The following is a 16062-nucleotide window of genomic DNA, read 5'->3' as shown; positions in this document are numbered from 1 at the left end:
GCTGCTTGACGATTAGCTATGAGTCGTTGTGAGCTTTGAGTTTCTGGACTTATAACTGTTGTGTCATGCGGAGGCCTGTAATTAATGTTTCGTACTCCGCTTCATTGTTGGATGTTGCGAAGTCGATCTTGATTGACTTTTGTAGTTGTGTTCCTTTTGGTGAAGTTAACATAGCCCCCAGTCCACTACCGCTATTATTGCATGCTCCATCTATGTAGAGGTGCCATGTGTCTGGGGTGGATTGTTGATGAAATGAAGTAATTGGCTCGGGTTCCCAGTTGACATCTTCGACGGGGAAATCTGCCAAGAAATTAGCAATGACCTGACCTTTGCGGGACGTTCTAGGAACGAAGTCGATGTGATGTTCTCCGAGTTCTTCAGCCCATTTGGCCATGCGGGTTGTTTTGTTACTAGAACTCAAGACCTATTTGATGGGTACATCTGTGATGACCTTGATGCTGTGAGCCTAGAAGTTAGGTCGAAACTTCCGAGCTGAGTACAACAAAGCTAACATTGTTTTCTCCATTGGGGAGTAATGTTTTTCTGAGTTGGCTAATGTCTTGCTAGTGAAGTAGACGAGCTTTTCGATTCCTTCGTGCTTGCGAAAGAGAATTGAGTTGATATCAAAGTTGGTAGTTGCAAGGTAGAGCCCCAGTGTCTCTCCTTCTGTTGGTTTGGACAGGACGGGGGGAGTTGATAAGTAAGATTTCAGGTCGTTGAAAGCCTTTTGACATTCTTCTGTCCTTGTGAATGTTGTGCCCTTCTTCAGTATTTGCAGGAAGGGTTTGCACTTGTCAGATGCACATGAGATGAATTTGTTAAGGGTTGAGACCATGCCAGATAACTTGTAGATTTGTTGCTTGGAGGTCGGTTCTGACATCTCGAGGAGAGCTCGTATCTATTCTGGGTTTGCTTCAATGCGCCTTTGTGAGACAAGATATCCTAGGAACTTCCCTGAAGCTACCCCGAATACGCATTTTGCTGGGTTGAGCTTCATTTTGTTTTGGCGCAGTTACTCAAAGGCTTCTTGTAGGTGAGAAATGTGATCTCTAGCTTTTTTGCTTTTGACTACCATATCGTCTATGTAGACTTCCATAGTGTCGCCCAGCAAGTCTTTGAATATTTTTGTGACCAGTCTTTGGTAGGTCGCGCCTACGTTCTTCAAACCGAATGGTAGGACGTTGTAGCAGAACGTTCCATGTTTGGTAATGAAGGACATTTTTTCCTGGTCTTCTTCTGCCAATGGTATTTGATTATATTCACTGTAGGCGTCCATGAACAAAAAGAGTTCATGACCGCATGTTTGATCGACCAGAACGTCAATTCTTGGCAAGGGGAAGCTGTCCTTGGGGTAATGTTTGTTGACGTTGGTGAAGTCTATGCAAAGTCGTACCTAGCCGTTCTTCTTGGGAACGGCTACAACGTTAGCTAGCCAGGTCGGATGATAAGCACCCAAAACTGTACTATAAAACCCCATAGAGACATAATACTTTGGTTAATTTTGTGTTTAATAATCATAAAATAATCGCATTTTCGTGCTTTTGCAGGTTGGAGCAACTAATGTAAAAATGATGATAAAGCCAACATTTAAGCACGGAATAGGGAGTATACATAAGCTTTCCGATCAAGCCTATGTGAAGCCCAACAAATCCGGACTAAAGCCCAAAGACTCAAACAGTACAGAATCAAGTCAGAACAGGGATTACATGCATAGAAGCATCAAACTTCCGGAGCTCATATCTCTTGAACCTGGACTCCGATTTCGGCAAGTAAGTTGTTTAGATAATCAGCACGACTAGCTCTATCTCAGGCCAGAAATTACAGAAATTGACATCCGGGCCCACCAATAGAACCACTTTTCGGGTCTATAAGAAGAGATGAGTCATCAATCATGGAGCATGTCAAAACAAAAATGTCAAATTATTGGCATAAATGGACACCTTGCATGTAATTAATGAGGTTATATGAGATCATGCACTAATAATGAAAACAAAGCAAGGTGTCACTTTGTTTTGAATGTGTGGATAAGATGGAAATAAATGTGTGTGTGTGTTTCACGTGGGATATAGGGAGAATGCTCTAATATGATAGGAAGAAAACAAAACAAGGGCATTCACTCCATTTACTTCCTTGATTACTTTTCCTTTTTCCATTCCTTGTTGAGTAGTTTTAGTTTTTAGTTTTAGTTTTAGGTAAAAAAAAAGCTTGTAATAGTGTTAATGGGGAACACTTTTAGTTTTTTAATAAACTTCATCATTTCCGTAGGTAATCAATGTTTTTTTTAGTTTCTTTTCTTCTTTCTCTCTCTCTCTCTTTAACAAATATATCTTGTAGCTTTCAAACAATCCAAGGTCACACCAAAGAGAAGGTTAATGATGCTCATGTGAGGATTAGGCTACAAATGTAGAATTCCAAAATCACTACTTAGAGACTTAGGTTCTATTTTTCAACCTGTCCCAAAATGACAGAGATTGACCAATATCTGATCAACTGTTGTAAAATAGAACTAGGAGTTGGAATGATCTATCATTTCAATTCCACATACTAGCATGATATGTTTAGAGATAGGTATATTGTGCTAGGGATTGAGATGGTAGTAACCTGTTTCTAAAAGACTTGTAGTTAAGCCTTGCATAAGTAGCTTAATTCTCTACCCTTCTCTTCTCTTTAAATTGCAAGTTAAAAATCTTAGTTTTTCCATTTTTTTTTATATCTCGCATTTTTAGTATTCAAAGTTTGATTTAAAACACTACAAACCTTAGCTAGCAAATCCACAATAAAAACTTACTCACTAGTTTCCCAAGGAGTATAATAAAGTTGTAAGCTATCCTAGACTTTAGGTTGGTTTGAATTCCTACTCAAACTAAATGCACGAAGATACATGAGTAAGGACTTGAGTCTACATCGAACGGAGTAGAGAATCCAAATCTTTATACCGCAAAGTTGTGGATATCATCGGATACTCGACTTCTCTGATGAATCCCACATTTTTTAGCTTTTCTATCTCTTCATTGATGGCTTTCTGAAATTTGAGAGTCAATTTGCGAGGTCATTGTTTGATAGACTTTATATTTGGATTGACATTTAATTTGTGGCATGCGACCTGTGGGTCGATTCCAGGTATATCGATATACGACCAAGCAAAAACATCTTTATTGAGAGATAAAAATTTGACAAGTTACTCCTTGAGCTTGGGGTCTAACTCAGCCCCGACATAGACAAACTTTGGGTCATCATTTGAGCCCAGATTGACTTTTTCTCCAGGTTCTATTTGTGCTTGTTTCCCTTTGGTTTTGTTTGCTACTGCTGGTGGAGGGCTGGAAGCTTGAGGATCTTGCTTCTTTGGGACGTCCTTGCTTTCGACGACCTGAGGCTTTGGTGTGGTTGTTGTGCTGACGTGATTGCATCAATGAGCTTCTAGTTGGTTACTTTTGAGCTCCATGATGCCTCGGGGTCCGAGAAATCGCAGGACCTGGTGTAGGGTTGATGGAATTGTTTGGATTTTGTGAATCCATCGGTGTCCTAGAATGGCAGTGTAGGACGACTTGACATCGATCACACTGAAGTGTGTTGAAGTTTTGACCATGTCTTCCTTTTTGCCAATAGAGACTGGTAGGATGACGTCTCCAATGGCATATGTGCGATCTTCGTTAATTCCATAGAGTGGTGCATTTGACTCTATCATCACCGAGTATGCAGGTGCATGTCATTGTATGTTTGATAGAAAAATATGTCGCATGAGCTGCCTGGATCGATGAGGACTCTTTTGACTGTCCACCCATTGATTTTGATGTGCATGTACTATCTGGGCATCATTGTGGGGTGGGGTAGGCACACCTTGTCTAGATCGTCCTCCGTGAATGTTATGGAGGTCATTGATTGAGAGCTTGTAGGAGTAATGACTTCAGCTTTGTGGGAGAGATAGTAGATCTCCTAAAGTGCTCCAACCCTTCTGCGCTTTTCCCGACTTGAGGTTTCATCGTTGGAGGTATCAGTAATCATATTGATTATCTTTCTTCATCTTTGTCTGAGGAGTGTTGTCTCCTGTTGTGTCTCGATCGACCTGGAGATTTAGATCGTCGGACCGCTTCGCTCCCCGCGCTTGTGGGCGGGGCGTTAATGGGTCGCGGCTCCCGCCTTACGTGGCGTTTGACATCCAGCTTATGCTTGAGGTCGCTTTCTGGCAGGAACTCTTTCAATTTGCCCTCCTCGACTAAGTCTTGGAGGTAGTGTTTAAGGCTCCAACATTCATTCGTGTCATGGTGGTGGAGCTTTTGAAAATGACAGTATGGACGTTCTGGTATGGCGATTACCTTGTTGATGTTGGGTTTGAAGTATGGTGTTGTATAGATATTCTTTAGGATTATTTGGCTCGGCGTCCTGAAGAAGTTGAAGAATTCTCTTTTTGTATAAGGGGGCTTATTGGAGTTGTAGCCCTTGTTATTCTTGTTGTTGTTGCCCGAGTAGTGCTTGTTTTCTTTGGGTTCTCGCTTGTTTCTTATTGTGAGAACTTCTTTGCCTTTGTGCTGGGCCCGCCACTCTTCGTACTTGATGTACTTATCAATTACGTAGGTACAGTCGCCTAGGTGTTCTTACGTTTGTTCGCAAGATCGAGATCTTGCTAGGTTGGAGTCATCCAGGAGAGCGTTGGTGAATGCAGACGTTGCAAAGCTATCTTTTAAGCCTGACTCCATTAAGATGAGCTTTTTCTTGAAGCATCCTAGGAACTCGTGGATTGTCTCGCCATGTGCTTGCTTTAGTTGAAACAAGGAGTCCAGGTCGTCTTGTTTCTTCCTGTTGTGGGATCTAACTCCCTCTGCGCGTAACGCCTTAGCTAGCTTGTCGAAGTTGCTGATTGAGTTAGGAGTGAGCATGTAGAACCATTCTAAAGCTCTGTCCTTTAGGCTGGCTGGAAAGAGCTTGCACTTCAGGTAGTCGTACTCTGGAGCGCTGTAGAGTGTGAGAGTGTGGCTGAAACGAGCTACGTGGTGGCCTGGACACGAGCTACCATCGTATAGCGGGAACGTTGGTTGGATGAATTCTGACGGAGGTTGCTTTTCCCTGATTTCAGTTGTGAATGGTGACGCCTTGTACGTCTTGAGTATCTTCTGTGCGATCTGCAGTGCGCTTGCCTTGTCGTTTGACTTCTCCAACTTTTGTATGAAGTCTTCTAACCTTTGATTAGTGGTTGTGGTAAGGGCTGCGACGGCGTTGTTCTCTACTGCATCTGGAGTGCCGTTGTTGGCGTTGGAGGTGGCTTGTTCCCGCATCATCTGGTTCTCTTGTTGCAAGGTGAGGAAGGCCTCTTGGAGCGTCTTCATCTGATCTGCCAACATCTGAAGTGATGGGTCCATGGTGGTTTTTCTGACTAGCTTTGTGGGCTGTGTTATTTTCTTAAGGAAACGAACCGACAGACGACGCCAATGTAGATGTTTGGTGTTTACTGGACAATGACCTGACAATTTATGCGATAGGGAATGGCTGCACTCTTATCGGGATAAGAGTTGCCTACGTATCAAGTTTCTTGGGATAAACTTGAATCAAGCTTTACGTAGTTCATCTCTCTTTACTTATAGATGTTTGAGCTGACTTTCCTTATTTGCTCTAGGCCATTATGAAGTGTAGATCCACCTTGTGTGATATCTTGATGATTTGTCATTACTCTGTCGTTACAAAGTTAATGTCTCCTTGATTGGTGTGTTGACTGAGCTCCAAGATTGTGCTAGTTGATTTGCTTATATATATGGTTGTAACTGATGTTGGGGACAACCTAAGTTCGGGTCGTTGGGACGTTCTGATAGAATGGTACGAGCTGGTGGCCTGGTGTATGGACACGTGTACTGTAGTGTAGAACGGAGGGTACTTACAAAGTATGACGATATAAATGGAAGAAACTATTATTATTATTATTATTATTTTACATTCTATTAAAGTATGACGATATAAAATGGTATGGGTTTGCTCCTAAACGAACTTACTTTTACCATATTGAAAATTAATAATAGGGTCAATTTGGGAAACTCCTGTTTGAGAAGTTTTTTTGAGATACTTCTGTTTTGAAAATCGAGAGATACCCCCAAGTAACGTTTCCCGTCAGTTAACTAGTATTTACTGACCAAAACACCCCTGCTTGCATTTGATGAGTTATAGAGTTTTAAAGGGGGTATCTCAAATAGTTTTGCATATTACAGGGGGCAATCTAACATAAAAATTTGTATTTAAGTTTCAGTTAATTCTAGAACATAAGATGCACATTTCATGTTCTAGAACTCTGATTTGATATTTCAATCTAACCGCTTAATGAACACAAAAATCGTTTTCTATATTGATTTGAGAGGGCTACTGATAATGTTTTAGATTCTAGTTATCTTGTCACGTATCGTGTTTTTGGAACTCTTACTTAAAATTTGATATTGTTTGCAAAACAGACGCGTGATCGGAATGAATGTTAGTAGACTTTTTGTGAGGACCACGTCCGTAGTTAGATTAAAATTTATCTGCCACTTTCAACGGGCGTTTTGTCCCAAACATTTATTCAACATCCAATTATGGAATTAACCGAAATTTAAATACAAATTTTTATGTTAGAATGCCCCCATGTAGTAAACTCAAGCAGGGGGTGTTTTGGTTAGTAAATACTAAATACTAGTTAACTAGTTAACTCAGAGGAGACGTTACTCACGTTAGTTGGGTATCTCTCTCGATTTTCAAAAGGGGTATAAAAAAAAAACTCTTTTCAAACATGAATTAGATTGTGAATTGACCCTTAATAATATGATAAATACATGAATTAGATTGTGCCACTCACTGCCACATAGTCTTGGAGTTGCATAGCTAGATAAGACATATAGATTTTGAGGCCTTAACTGTAAAACCATGGCGGGAAGCATGAAGCTACTCTCTCCTACAACCACCACTAGGAACACTAAAATAATTAATACTCAGCCACTCAAAACCCAACTCCAGACTTCCACTCTTTTTCCTAAAAGCATCAAGAAGAAAAATGCTTGCAAACTCACTTCTTCTTCAATCAGTGCCACAACAACAACTTCTTCAGATTTTCTTACTTCTTCTTCTACTTTGAACAATCAACAACAACACTGGATGGTAATAATGAAGAGACCCAAAGAAGAACTTCAATCAAAATCAGAAGCCATTGATTATTATGTTAAAACCCTATCCAGGGTTTTAGAAAGGTAACTTTATTAATACCCATTCTGCATTTTTATTTTACACGTTTGAGTTTGTTATCTCTTGAGAATTTTGTGATGCTTTGACAGTGAAAAGGAAGCTCAAATGTGTATTTATAATGCTTCTTGGCAAAATCAGTTTGGGTTTTGTTGCGATATTGATGACGAAACTCGTAGAGCCCTTATTCGTAAGTTCTTCGTCATTGACATTTGGTTGATTTATAGTATTATAGGCCCAAAAAGAAGTAAATATAAATGAGATTGAGTAGAGAAGGCCCTTTTGTCAAAATGCTGTTAAGATGAGTGTTTTTTCATTGTATTGTAGTTTTACCAGAGGTTTTATCCATTAGGCCTGACCTGAATGTTGATTCAATGGAAAAGGACTATAGCTTATCGAACCTTCAGTTGAGTAGTCTATTTGATTCAACTAGTGGAACTTCTGGATTGTTTTCTGAAAGAAAATCCAAATACTGGATTGTTCGAATGGACAAACCACCTGTTGAAGTTGTTACAAAAGCTCAAATGGTGGACCATTATGCTCAAGTACTAACAAAGGTTTTGGGCAAGTAAGTTCTAATGCTCAAGCATATTTGTTACTCCTGTTTCATATTTTTTTTTCTGCCTTTTCAGTAACACATTTGAGCACTTCTATGCAGTGAAAAAGATGCACAGATGTGCATATACCACATCTCTTGGCAAAACAATTTTGGGTTCTGTTGTGAACTTGATGAGGAGTGTGCACAGGAACTAGCTGGTAAGCTATTGCCTCCTAATTTACACCCTACTGTTTTAATGTTTATGTTACTCATATGTGTATAATACCTCTATTGTTGTATAGGTGTTCCTGGTGTTTTGTCCGTTCAGCAAGATGAAAATTTTGGCTCAGAATACAAGAATTATGGAGGTTAGGGCCTGTTTAGTTCAACAAAGTTGATTTTATTAGTTAGACTTCATCATTATAAATATTGTACTTTAGAGTTTCAATTTTATGGAACCTCGGGGTTTAGATGTTGATCTGCACACCCCCCAAATGTTGTTGTTTTTACATCTACACAAATGTGTCAACTCCATTATCATAACAACAAAGTGTTAAGATACAGTATTGAGATCAAAGGCTACTTCATATAAGGACCGAGATCAATTGTTGGATAAATTTAACATTACAGTTGAGAGGAATCAAAGATAAACTGGAGTGTATAGTGCTTATAATCAGTTTAAAACTTAAACCTAAATAGCAAACTGATAATTCCAGTACCTAGTTGCTGAATATAGGTATTGGCACCACCTATTGCTAACGAGTAACCAGAATTTAAAAAATGCATCGAGGTGCACGACTTGAGTTGCACCTTTGGCAGGAAAACTATTTGAGGCTATAGCCTCAATGGCAGAATAACCAAGACACTTAATACTTATATATATACAAGCCCGATCTTAGAAGTACATACTTATTTTAAAGTTAAAATAACTACGTAAGTAAAACATCACCTAGAAAATAAATTCAACTCTAATTTTTTGTGGGTATTACCTACATACCATAAAGATCAACTCCACAAAATTTGAGCTCATTTGGAAATCTCTAACCTAGCTAAAAATTGTTGTCATCTTAAAAAAGAAATCTAACTGTCCAGAAAATAGTATTTTTACAATCATCTTTTGCCTAAGTTAGAGATTTTCAAAAGAGTTAAAATTTTATAGAGATGATGTTTATGGTGAGTAGATGATATCCACAAAAAATTAGGTTTGAATTCATTTTCTAGGTAAAGTTTTACTTACGTACTTATTTTAACTTAAAATAAGTATGTACTTCTAAGATCCGGCCTGATATACATATATATATTTTTTTTCTCATGATCACCCTCAATCTTTCTTCGAAGGACAAAACAATCTTGTTCATATGGAAAATTGGTCTACTTCAAAAATAAAACAAAAATGAAGTTATTTTCGCCATTGAGGCGTGGTTGAGGCTTATACCTCAATAAGTCTCTGAGGTGCGTTAAGCCTCTAGGAGGCCTAGCGCCTCGAGGCTCTTATGTTTTTCCTTGAACTTTGCAATTAACCGAAAAGCTATTCATTCGTATACTTGTCTGGTACTTACAGACATAGTATGGAAGGTTAAATTTATGACTCACTATGTAGCTTCTTCTAGCTACCTATATTATGTCATATATGTTTTGGATTTCGACTCCCATTGATATACCAACTTATTGTGTGGCATGTTTGATTGATGGAAGAATATTGTTGGAATATCTCTTACTTGGAGTACAAGGTGTAAAATAAAATTCTTCTCTGTTCAATTTATATATTAGTGTCACATCAGTCACACTTTGATTGATGGTAGATACTTCTCTTCGTTTATATTTCCTGCCATTTCCTACTAATGAAATACACCCTTATATGAAATTATCTTCATGGGATGGTAATCAACATAATTCAGCACAAAAGAGAGAAGGGGGTGGGGTGTGTATCCTCACTGCTTCCTATAAATATAGGAAGCAGGTATCGTGCTATGTGTAAGGTTGAATCTCTAATTCACTAGGTGGCTTCTAGAGGTCATATTTGTAACTTAGATTTGACAATGTTTCTTCAGCAGTAAGTGAATCTACCATTTTTTTTTAATAATAATCTGTGTCTTCTTCAGGTGATGGTAATTTACAGAATTCAGCAGAGACGCAAGCACCTGCCATTAAAACGAAAAGGCTCTTTGTTACTGGTATGATTCTTGTTAGATTTTATTTAATCTATCTACTGTTTTTTTAATAAGCTGAACGGTCATTGATGACAGAAAACAGCAGGAAAATACTCAAAAGGGTGGTCGGTTCTCATAAAAAGTATTACGAACCCATGAAAATTGAAAAATCAACACATGAAACAGACAAGAATGCTTTTGCTGAACTAGAATTATCATCTGGAATAATACTTTTGAAATAAGGTCTTCAGTGTGATCACCTCTTCGTACAGGAAGAAATAAATTCAATAGGACAGGATAGCTTGTACTTCAGATCGGATATTTCGAAATCAATATGTGATCCTTCCTGTATGTGGCCGTCCAAACACCAACACTCCAGACTACGTTGTACTTGGATCTCATTTTTTAAAATGTCAGTTATTTAGTTCTCTCTGTTTCCAGTAACTTTTATTTGTCTCTACAGCATTGCTATCCCTGTCGTATATTTGATTGTTCACTGCAATACCTTTCAGTTGTTAATACTTGATTGATGCCGATTGCAATCCTCGTCCTTTAAGTAAACATGCTTTTTGTAAAATTCTTGAGATTGACGCATTTCATTCTGTTCAGGCCTCTCGTTTTATACTTCAGAGAAAACATTACGTGCAGCATTTGAAGGATATGGGGAGCTTGTGGAAGGTATATATTCTGTTATATTTAGAGTTAGTATCTTTTTTGTATCACTAAAAACAAGATGTTGATTGCAAGTAATTCTGCTAACAGTTAAGATCATAATGGATAAGATATCTAAAAGGTCCAAGGGTTATGCCTTCATTGAGTACACTACTGAGGAAGCTGCTGGTACGGCCCTGAAAGAGATGAATGGCAAGGTAGGTTCATATCTACTTATTTTGCTTTGGCTACACTATGCAATTCAAATCGTTGGTCACCCAAGTAAGAAAGAATCAAAACCTTACCATTGCAATTACTTCTTTGCAGATCATTAACGGCTGGATGATAGTTGTTGATGTTGCCAAAACAAACCCACCTAAATACAGCAGGGGAAGCCCAAGGCCAACATACTGAGAATGGGAATGGCTAAGGTCCTCTTGCCTCAGTAGTTTACAACCACGGAGCCCTGAAGAGCTGCTTGGTCACGTGTGAATGTAAGATTGCCTGGTCCGATTGAATGTATTGAGCATCTGAGTGGTCTTTCAGATGAACTGAATGTACTTCAGCATCAATATAATGTTTTGAATTTGACGAGTTTTTATTCCCATCATCTTTTACTATTTCTTACTGTTCCTTTACTTTGGAGATGGAAAGCAATAGAAGATCTGTAAGTTAAGATCTTACATTGGTTGTTCAAGGAATTTTATGAGCGTTTCGTTCAAATAGCAAAATCAAGGTCAATTTGTTGGTAAAACTGTCTTCCTTACTAAGATATTAGACCAAACCTTGTCAATTAAATTGAATGAAGACTAAATTGCATGTGGAACACGCATGAAAAAATTCACTCCATGTTTCGTTTATATCCAGGCTAGCTGCTCGAACAGAAACACGCACAGGCAGAGGCGGTAGTGGAAAATGGTGTAAATGATTGGTAGTTACATTAACAACTCATCCAAGGCAGAAACCGAACTGCCTATATGGCCTTTTATGCATCTATTCCTCTGCTGTTTGTTCGGGCATGAGTACAAATTTTGCGTGTGAAACATCAATGTGTTGCCAGCCATCCTCTTGGGCATCAGGAAAATCCCAACTCCTCCGAAGCTGGCAGAACTCTGAGAGGTCTTAGTCACCCCACTTGGAGGACAAGCATACAGTGGAAGAGGCCAAGGTTATTGCCAGCAAAGGGCTAGTCATCATGCGTCATTCACATTTACAGGAAAATCAGTTGGACTGTCTTGCACTCTTGCCGATCTATTTAGTAGTCCTATGAAATTTTGAATTATAATTCAACCATCCCAGAAAACAGTGATGCTCTGACCTGAATTATACACAAAATATCAGCAATTTGGTTTCTTTTTGGTTCACCCACGATTAGTCCAATTCCAATCCAATGTTTTCCTCCTGATTTCATAAATATCACTGATATATATTGTAACCTTCAGGGTTTCAGGATTGCTGTAAACAGAGATAGAGCTGACGAACAAAATTGATTCTATCAAGAGAGAACAGTTCTGATGCATTTTCCACAATTAGACATACAGCTTACACAGTGCCATAGTTTTGCATTTACGCTTCACAGTGCCATAGTTTTGCATCATGAAATTTAACTAGAAGACAGGAAAGAATGACTAACTCAAGGTCATTTTGCAACACCTACGACATATGCATTCCACGCATCCTCCTGTTGGAAAGTTGATACTTCTTCGTACTTCACATCACGTCCCACGGTGAAAGCTTCTGAATTTTTCACATCATTTGTATCTGGCATCTGTCTGATCCAAAAGTGAACAGATTTAAATCCTGCTTCCTCCATGCAGTCCTTGATTTCTGGCAACGACCACCTGCACACATTTTAAATCATCATTTAACAATTTATTAGGCATTGATGTGGAATGGAGAAAATTTCACTATCAATGAATGATGCAAAAAGAACTAAGCTGATATCTTCACTTTGACCAAAATCCTTAAGAGGTAAGGTTACTGATATTTTGGGTCTGAAACCCCTATATAGCTATACAAGGGTAAGCAAACCAATATGTGTTCATAAGTGAAAAATTGTCATTACACAGACATCTTTCATACTATTGCCTAGAAAATGAAATTCAAAATTTACACACTAGATATAGGAAGAAGTCTAGCTACACAGTAGTTGACTTTGCAAGTTTAACAGAGGACAAGAAAATTAATCTAATATTTGTATACAGGAAGACTCCTTTCAGGATCCAAATATGGTTTTGCGAAACCAGGTCAGTGATGAATAATGACCATTCAAAATACTACTCAGGAAACTTTAATGCCTCGTACACTTCAACCCATGAAAAAACTGGGTAGTCTTTGATATCACAAAGACAAATGCCCCAAGATAGAGAAAGTTTTGGTTCTACAGTTCAATTCAGAAAGAGGAACTGCCTTCCTACAACATTGGCGGTTCAAGTATGATCAACTATTATATTACACGTCTTTTCAAATACAAGACTGACAAATATTTCTTTACAACCATCAAATTCTATTGCTAAAGCGTGTCTTAGTGAAGGAGAAGTGCAACTTACAGCCTCCAGCTATAAGAAAATGCATGGAGAATTTTGCGCTGCTGCTTTCGAAGATTGAAGTGGAGACTGATCCTTGTTGTCCGCTGTATAATATCAAACTCAGCTTGCTCCCAAATATACTGTAGTGGAAGATTATAACAATTAGATGGAGCATCAAAACAACAAAACATAACACTTTTTATGGTAGTCGATGTTATATTGAATTTTGAACATAAAATGGGTGAAATAACTAGCTCTGGGTAAAGTATGACTATCATACAAAGTGTTGTTGCCAACAGTTTCGTTCTTCAGCCAATTGGTTTAAGCAATTAGTGAACTACTATTAGCTCCTGCTAAATGAACAAAAGAATACACAGTGTTCCCTTTATTTGGTGGCTGGGAGCCTGGGACAACGTTGAAGTTCACGATGAAACCTACATAGGTCAAATGTTTGGATTTGTGGGTTCAATTGGATAGTCCAACATGGAATTTCGTGATAACTAACCACCAAGAATAAGTTTAATAATAAACTCCAAGCAAAATGAAGCAAAAACAGCTTACAGTGAAATTTGGGAATTTCCTCTGAAGACGTATCTCACGCTCTGATGATGTACCTCCATATACATCCATCACAAATATTCCACCTCTTTTGGACAATGAAGTAAGAACATGCTTGAAATACAACACCAGCTCAGAACGCTTATGAAGGCAACAACAGCTATAATTGAAGGCACAGACAATGTCCCTTGCAGGCAAAGGAGAATTCTTCAAGAGCCCACCGTCAAATGAACTACTAGGAACCTCATCCTTGGAAGATTCTTGTGGTGTAGTTTCCGAACAGCCTTCATTCTCACCCAATGTCACATTATTAACGAGATCGTGGAGCTCAAGTTTAACTCTTTTAGCTTCGGTAGGTTCCAAAACATTCCCATGAAACAGGGATATTCTGGAATACACATCCGCCCCAATCTTATTGACATTATTCTCCAAGCACCAAGTAAGTGCCTCAAGGTCCAAATCAACGCCAACAGAAGTTCGTCGAGGATCAGTGCGGAGCCATTCTGTACTGAAGAACATATAGAAAAGAGTTACATGAGATCTAAAGTTTCTAAAGTAATAAAGGGGCATTGATCCTAAGGACTATACAAGACAATTTCCCCAGCAGTAATATAAGGGGCATTCTTAAAATTAGACATGTATATTCATTCTACATGTGCGGCATTTAAGGGTATATAACTTGTCATTGGCATTCGATTAATATCTATTGACCCAGAAGCTAGAAAGATTATTATACCTGAGAAGAGCAGTACCACAAAAATCTTCTTGGAAATGAAGAGGAACTCTCCCTCCAATATACATGAGAAAGAACTTGTGCAAATAACTTATATCCCCTTTTGGCATCTACTCGAATTTAAAAAAAAAAAAAAAAATGAGAAGTTGGAAAATGAGAGTTTTAAGTTAGTTAAAATACAGTTATTTTACCTGAACTGATTCTTGGTAGAGTAAAAACTTCGATGGGATATCATTAGATGACGAGTGGGTCCCATCATTGTCATTTTCTGATGATAGAAGTTCTTCCTCTGAAGATGGGAGTACAGTAACACTTTCTTGGTCAGGGTCAGAATCGTAATAGTTTTTAGGTGGTGCTTTTTGTTGGTGTCTCTGCTTCTTCCCGCGCTTTCCCATCTCCTCCAATTGCTTTTTTAACTGACCTAAAAAACTCTCGTGATATTTCTTTTTTTTTTTTTTAAATGCCATCCGATATTTCGGATAAGTTATAGATGGGAGATTACCCCATTATTTTATTTATTTGGTTAACACGTTCAAGCAAGAAATACATGAACTGTAAGAGACTTGTTAGATATAAGCCAAAGTTCTGATCACATCCATTACGAACTACTTGTTTGCCTTTTCACTTGAATCAAGGCTCAAAACCTGACCTTAGATATTGAGCCGCCTCCTCTTTCTCCAGGAGCTCTCATTGAGTCGCTACTGCTGCCACCACCCCCACGAGATCTCCCTGACGACCCTCCACTACCTCCTTCTATAGGAGCACCCACACTACCTCCAGCCTTACCACAACCTTCTCCACCCTTTCCTCCAGTCATTTTCAGTATATAGTAATTAGCTATAGAGATTTGATATAAAGACTTCTGATTTTTATTATGATGAGAAACAGTTTTTTTTTTGGCTCAAATATGAGAAACGGTTGATGCTTGCATGGCTATTTATTTTTTTTTTTTTTTCAGTAAGCAAAAATTTGTATTGATAAAGGTGGTTGTGGGGGGAGGAGGAGAGTACATGAGGAGTTACTTACAGTCTACTCACACAGTAGCACTATAAGAACTTAACAGAACCTATAATAAACATGTTCTGGAACCTCCCATTTGGTTATCCATGGGGGTTTTACAATAAAAACAACTTGATCATTGTCTTGCAAACTGACCGAGTACTTTGCCAATTGATCTGCTGTGAAATTGGCTTCTCTCCAAACTGGAGTCAATTTGCAGTAGTCTAAAAGATTTATGCATGGCTATTTATAGTACTGGTGTAGGCGGTAAGCACTAATCCTCCTTTTGGAAAGAATCCAAAAACATGAGTTCTATCTTTCTGCCACCTAAGTCCATTACAGGGATTAACATCCCTGAAATCTTACACCTCCTCCTTAGAAGTTACAAATGAGTCTAGCTAATTACATGCAAGAGATAAGCATGCATCCCTCAAGTCTTACACCTCCTTCCTCTTTATGATTCCACATGAGCTGTCTTCCTTTACTCTTCTACCTAGGTGAGTTGGTAGTTTCTACTTGCTAGACAAAACAAGCTGGGGATCGGACCTTTATCTTATCTTTACCGGCCTCCAATTTGTTTCTGGTCAAAAAATACCAATCAATATTATAAAATAGGAAACAAAAGGCAAAATTAACTATCTCCCGGCCCCAGGTTCATTTCTGGAGTATGAACCCGGCCCTTAAGCAATCATTTTAGATCAAATTGTGCAACTTTAA

At 38.5% G+C, this 16062-nt stretch overlaps 2 protein-coding genes across 3 annotated transcripts; one reads left to right on the top strand and one right to left on the bottom strand.

The window, feature by feature from the left end:
- The first annotated feature begins 6680 nt into the window (after nucleotides 1-6680).
- LOC147482843 (organelle RRM domain-containing protein 1, chloroplastic-like) lies at nucleotides 6681-11281 on the top strand. The gene is made up of 9 exons (XM_086576550.1): nucleotides 6681-7196; nucleotides 7281-7378; nucleotides 7516-7756; nucleotides 7847-7944; nucleotides 8029-8094; nucleotides 9829-9900; nucleotides 10486-10554; nucleotides 10639-10745; nucleotides 10855-11281. Exons 1-9 carry the CDS (start codon nucleotides 6877-6879, stop codon nucleotides 10939-10941), a joined length of 1158 nt encoding a protein of 385 aa, XP_086432676.1. The 5' UTR covers nucleotides 6681-6876; the 3' UTR covers nucleotides 10942-11281.
- Nucleotides 11282-11997: 716 nt separating this feature from the next.
- On the bottom strand, nucleotides 11998-14887 carry LOC147482842 (S-adenosyl-L-methionine-dependent methyltransferases superfamily protein). Of its 2 annotated transcripts, XM_086576551.1 has the most exons (5): nucleotides 14538-14887; nucleotides 14350-14456; nucleotides 13617-14121; nucleotides 13077-13195; nucleotides 11998-12368 (listed from the first exon to the last, which is right to left on the bottom strand). In XM_086576551.1, exons 1-5 carry the CDS (start codon nucleotides 14811-14813, stop codon nucleotides 12167-12169), a joined length of 1209 nt encoding a protein of 402 aa, XP_086432677.1. In that variant the 5' UTR covers nucleotides 14814-14887; the 3' UTR covers nucleotides 11998-12166. The 2 variants fall into 2 exon arrangements, with proteins under 2 accessions (XP_086432677.1, XP_086432678.1); XM_086576552.1 differs by lacking the exon at nucleotides 14350-14456 and having other exon boundaries at nucleotides 14538-14773.
- Nucleotides 14888-16062: the final 1175 nt, after the last annotated feature.

Source organism: Coptis chinensis, chromosome 8 (genome assembly GCF_015680905.1).
Source record: "Coptis chinensis isolate HL-2020 chromosome 8, ASM1568090v1, whole genome shotgun sequence".
Lineage (NCBI taxonomy): Eukaryota > Viridiplantae > Streptophyta > Magnoliopsida > Ranunculales > Ranunculaceae > Coptis > Coptis chinensis.
This window is presented reverse-complemented; position numbering and strand designations above follow the sequence as displayed.